Here is a 5,706-nt window from a genome sequence, read left to right on the forward strand (position 1 = left end):
GGGGAGCCCAGAGCCAGGGCTCTGATCCTTCCCCTGCGTCACAAGCCAGCGGAGACTGACGCGCTGCCAGCCGCCTGGCCCCTGCCCTGCCCGTTGCTTCTCCTCTGTCCTATGTCTCGCTTCCCAGGCCAAGAGTCACCTGGTCGCATCCCCCTCCTGGGTCTCAGGTTCCGAAGGGGCGGCCAGAGCATCCGTGCAGGCAGCTGGAGCAGCCTCCGCAAAAGTCACCCCCCCGTATTCCCACCACCTAGACATTGGTGCAATGCACAGGGAAACTGAGGCACACACAACATTCATGCAAAACAGTAAGACTCACATACAACATAACAAGGTAAAATCCCCACTTCGTCACAGCATGGGGCAGGGAAGAAGTGTTTGTGCAGGGAAGAGGGGTGTTGGGATGTGCACAGTGCAGGGAAGGGTTGTGTGTGTTTCTTCACACGGTACAGGGAAGAGGTGTGTGTGCATGGTGCAGGGAAGACTGTGTGTGTGTGTGTGTGTGTGTGTGCACGCACAGTGCAAGGAAGAGGAGGGTGTGTCTGTGTGTGCATGGTGCAGGGAAGGGGTGTGTGTGTGTGTGTGTGTGTGTGCGTGTGCGCACACGGTGCAGGGAAGAGGAGGTGTGGGTGCACAGAGCAGGGAAGAGGGTGTGTGCGCGCACGGTGCAGGGAAGCGGGGGTGTGCGCACGGAGCAGGGAAAGAGTGTGTGTGTGTGTGTGTGTGTGTGTGTGTGTGGCGCGTTGGATGTGGTTGTGATGGCAAGTGACCATGGTGCCAGCTAGGGAGGGCCAGGACACGAGCAGACTGGCAGGAGCCAATCGCCGTGGGGTTATAGAGGGTCCTTCCAGCCAGTTTCCCCCCCCGGCCTGCAGCGCCAGGCCTGGGCTCCCAGAAGAGCCCTGCCCCCAGCAGCCATGGCTGTCCCAGTCCATCCGCCCCCGGCTTTGGCGCTGCCCCGTGTTCCGCTCACAGGGCGCCGTGCCATGAGCAGTGAGTGCCACGGCTCGGCGCCGACAGGCTTGCCCAACCCCCGGCAGGGTGGTGCAGGAGTTGGGAGTGGCCCCCACACAGTGCCCAGGGCTGTGCCACGCCCCGGGCCGGGCTCCGCCTGACGCCGACTGGGGGAGCTAACAGCCGCCTCTCCCTGCTGCTGCAGACTGGGTGACGCTGAGCAACTCGTCCTTCAGCCGCCAGCCCCGCTGCGCAGACACCCGCCTGGGCTCACGCCGCTGTGCCTGTGACACCGGTTTCCAGCTGCGGGACGGCGGCGTGTGCCAAGGTACCATGGCTCCCTCTCCATGCTCTGCCAGCGGGGCTGGGGAGTGTCTAACCCCACCGAGGCCCCCACGGCAGGAGCTCTGCCCTTGCCCCTCCCAACGAGGGACCTGCCCAGCAGCAGCACCTCGGGGCCCAGGGACGTGGCCAGCCCCAGCCAGGGAACCCAAGGGGAGGCTCTTGTGTGGCACCCAGGGTGGGGTGGAGGCTGGGGAGTTTCCGGCACCGGCCAGGCTGTGAGTGCCCACGGTTGGGGGGTGGTCTGGGTGTCACACTCTTCCTGACCCCGCTCCCCGGAATCTCCCCTGTCTATTCCGCGGCCAGATGTTGACGAGTGCCAGCTCTTCCAGGCCAGCTGGCAGAGCCACCTCTGCGTGCACGACTGTGTGAACCTGCCCGGCTCCTACCGCTGTGTCTGCCCCCGGGGCTACCTGCGCCCCGCAGACCAGAACATGTGCACCGGTGAGCAGCACCTGCGTCGGGGGAGGGGAGAGAGACCTCACTCCCTGCGGGGTCACCACGGCTTGCAAATGGGACCCAGCCCAGAGCCCTCCTGCGCACTCAGCTCAGCCGCGTGGCGAGCCTCAAGCCCCTTTGGGTGCCCACGGGCCTGGGCTGGACCCTTCTTTGGCATCATCCCACCCTGGGATCATCTCTGCCCCTCTGCCTGAGTGCCAGGCTGCTGCCAAAGCCCCCTGGGATACCCAGGCCTAGTGTTACCTGTGCCCCCTTGGGACCCAGGCTCCCCTTGCCTTGGCACCAGCCTGATCCTGAAGAGGCAAATGTCCCCTGGCCCCTATCTCTGCCCCTGGAGCAGACACTGGGCTGGCCATGCAGGCTGGCTCAGCACACGGGGGCTAAACAGCCCAGGCAGGAAGGACACTGGCAGGGTGTGTGGCCACAGCTTGGTAGGCCGGGGAAGGGCGAGGCCCTGGCCCCACCGTGGAAGGGAACCAGTTGCATTCACACCAGGATCTGGGGGATTCTGTTTGCTCTGCCAGATGTGGACGAATGCGCCGACAATCAGCACAACTGCAGCCGTGGCGAGCTCTGTGTCAACGTCTTCGGAGGCTACCGGTGTGTGCGCCCCGAGTGCCCCAAGCCCAGGCTCAACACCAGCTACGTCAAGACCTCCGTCTAGTAAGTATTTCTGGGCATGCAGGCCGGCAGCCCACGGCTCCCCTGCGGCACCCCGGCTGGGAGGAGTGCTGAGTCCCTGGGAGGCACAGTGCCCCCTGCTGGCAGAGGCTGCCCGTGCCCTACGCTGTGCCTTGCAGGGACACCGGCCGGTTGCCAGACACAAGTATCTGTTTAGGGCAGAGGTTCTCAAACTGGCGGGGATGGGGGCGCGGAATGTATTCTGGGGGAGGGGCACGAGGCGGCAGATGGTGGCCGGGTGCCCAGCAGCGCAGAAGTAAGGGTGGCATGGTATGGTGTGGCATGGTGCATTGCCCCCCTTACTTCTGCACCACTGCTGGTGGCAGCAGCGTCTCTTCAGAGCTGGGTGGCCGGAGAGCTCTGTGCTATCTACTGCAATGGGTCTGTTTGAATCAGTGCCGGATTGGGTTGAATAGAGAGAGAGAGAGTGTGTGTGTGTGTGTGTGTGTGTGTGTGTGTGTAACTGCTACCGACCCAGTGAAGGGGGAACGCTCAGCTGGAGACGCATTGCTTTAAGGTGGCATAGGCTGACTTGCTTCAAAATGAGAGCACCACCTGGCTGGAAACTGGTGTCACATCTCTGACGTTCAGGGGCTGTCCCCAAGTCAAAATACCCTCCTGCCCCCGTGGGCTCTGTTAAAGCAAAGGGGAATTCTCTAGGGGAGCAGCGTGGCCTAGTGAGTAGAGCACTGGCCCGGGACTCAGGAGCTCTGGGTTCTTTTCCTGGCACTGCCATGGGCCTGCTGGGTGACCGTAGTGAAGTCTCCGTGCCTCAGTTTCCCCCTCTGTAAATGGGGCTATTGCGACTGACCAGCTTTGCGTGCTGTGGCTGAAGAGCTAGCTCGGTCTGAGCACCGGCTTCAGCCACAGCCCCTTCTCCTGGCCGCCTTCCCTGCTGAGGCCGGCCCAGGCTTCGGCTGCTTTCCCAGGACTTCCCCGCCATTGGTGCGGTTCATCCCAGGCACTAGGGGCACACAAGGGTCAGCACCTCTTGCCCACACGCCTCCCTTCCCGCACTGCCTGCGTCCTGGGCTGGCCTGCCAAGGGGGGCTCGCAAAGCCCGGGCCTGCAGAAGGTGCATGTGTAGCCTGCTGTTGGCCCCCCTTGAAGCAGGCTGCGGCTCCGCTGCGTGCCCCCGGCACCGGCATCCTGGAAGGGCGGCCCGGCACCCATCGCCTGAGCCGCAGTCCAGCGTCACCAGGGCTGGGGCTGGCGCTGCGCCTGCATTTCCAAACAGCCTGTTTATGCAGCTCCCTTGGCGGGAAGTCAACCTACAAACAGGCCGCCCAGGAGCCTGCGCTCTTGGCTGGCTTTGAGCAGAGGGTTGGCGGCTCACCGGGACAGACCAGCTCTGCTCCCCCCAGCTCCACAGGCTCCGCTTGTTTAGCAAGACCCAACGTCGCTCCCCGGGGCCCTGCGAAGGCACCGGCTCAGCGCAGGGAGGTTCTTCCATCAGAGAATAACACCAGCGCCAGGCTCTGCGGAGCCCCCCAGCTGGCAGCCTCAAGGGGTCACCTGGACACTCAGCAGCCGACTCCGGCTGTTGGTGGGGGCGGCTCGATGAATGTTGTGTGCAGGGTGGGACCGGGACACCCTGGTTCTCATCAGCGCCTCGGTCAACCCCTTGCTCCCTCTGCTTTTCAGCAAAGGGCAAACGCTGACCTCCGCTGCTCCAGTGTAAAGCCAGTCGCCCTGCGGCTGTGTGGAGTTCCCGGGGCATGGCTGAGAGCAGAACGGGGCCTGTCGGCCAGCCACTGTATGTGACGGCCTCGCTGCTTGGGAGACCTGGGGCTAGACTGTCCCCAGAGCTCAGCGGGCCAGGTGCATGTGGCCCAGCTCGGCCGGGGGGAGTGCTCTGACCCGCAGCACTGGGGCTGTCCTAGCCTCACAGGGCCCGGTTTGCAGACTGGCCAAGCGCCCTGGGCCCACTCTGGGTCAAACGGTTGGCCATGGTGTCTGTGGTTCCTTTGGGTACGTGCGGGCTAGCTGGGAGGATTCTAAGGATGCCACCCCGCTGGCATAGCTGCCTTGTCAGAGGCTGGGTCTAGGGCTTGGGGGGTGGAGGGGTGTTGTGGTTCCCTGGCTTGCCCTGACGCTAGACAGAGCTCAGCTTGCCAGGCTGGCCGGCCTCCGGCCCAGGCATTCCACTGCAAGGCCTGGCTTTAAATGCGGCTTAGGTCACATGTGCCATGAGTTTGCTAACCCTCAGCAGGCCCTGCCATTGCTAAACCTTCCTCCATGTGGGGCACAGGCAGACGTGGCTCCAGGGCCATTAACAACTGGCACAGGAGCGGGCCCTGCACCTGATGCTAGAAACATTTCTGCAGAGCTGGGCATAGATGTGTGGGGCGGGGGGAAGCCCATTGAGGGGCTGTGGGGCAAGACTGAGGGGCATTGGCAGAGCTGGATGGGGCAGGATTATACAGCCGCGGCCCATGTGCTCCCTGGCGTACAGTGGTAACCCTTTTAGTGTTGTCCCACAAACTTATACAGGATCGTTTTAGGGGGTCAAGACAAAGATGCCACATTTATTATTAATTTGTAACTATTAGCAAATACCTTAATGCTTATACACATACACACACACACACACACACACACACCCCCCAAAATGTTCTGCAGCTGCTGGATAGTTACCAGTCCTGATTGTAGTTTGAGTTCGCAGCTTGGGATCGGAGCTCGTGACAGCTAACTGGCCAGGAAAGCTGAGCACGAGGAGGAGCCGGGTCTCTGTCGGGCGCGCACCGATGCTCCTTGATGTTGATAGCAGAACGTTACCCAAAGTCTCTCATCTCACCCTTTCTTTTTTATAGGAGTTTAGTTTGGATTTAAAGTTTCTAGGTCTTGCTGTGTCAGGCCGCCTCTGGGTTTGGTGCTTGATCACCCGTCAATTGCAGGCGTGACTGTCAGCCTGGGACCTGGCTTTGATTTTCCTTCTGTTGTTTTTTTTAGGGTGGATGCTTTTTGCTTGAGTTAGGGCTGTTATCTAGTTTTTCAGCCGTTGGTATTTGAACTTTATTTCATCAGGACGGGCTGGTGCTGGAGGTTGATTCTATTACCCATGCATCCCTCATTCACACATCTCAACTAGACTAATAAAATTACAGAAGGGTTTGCAAAAATGAAGGTTGCAGCAAGCCCTTACAAAATGGAGTAAGCGTTTTAAAATGGGGTTTGAATTACAATATGGCACAGAAGTTACAATGTAGGCAAAATGGCAGGTGTTATGAAATGGTGAACAGAAGTTACAATGGTACAGGATAACTAAAAACA

General features: G+C 60.9%; 1 protein-coding gene across 1 annotated transcript in view; it reads left to right on the forward strand.

The window, feature by feature from the left end:
* LOC113406943 (fibulin-7-like) overlaps nt 1-5,706 on the forward strand; it is a 21,831-nt gene that overhangs the window by 12,883 nt on the left and 3,242 nt on the right. The window contains exons 3-5 of the mRNA XM_029912027.1: nt 1,157-1,279; nt 1,600-1,737; nt 2,277-2,415. Of these exons, the coding sequence (XP_029767887.1) occupies nt 1,157-1,279; nt 1,600-1,737; nt 2,277-2,415 (400 nt within the window). The remainder of the gene's footprint in view (nt 1-1,156; nt 1,280-1,599; nt 1,738-2,276; nt 2,416-5,706) is intronic.

The sequence above is a fragment of the Terrapene carolina genome, unplaced genomic scaffold, assembly GCF_002925995.2.
Source record: "Terrapene carolina triunguis isolate 2854851 unplaced genomic scaffold, T_m_triunguis-2.0 Scaffold166, whole genome shotgun sequence".
Classification (NCBI taxonomy): Eukaryota; Metazoa; Chordata; order Testudines; family Emydidae; genus Terrapene; species Terrapene triunguis.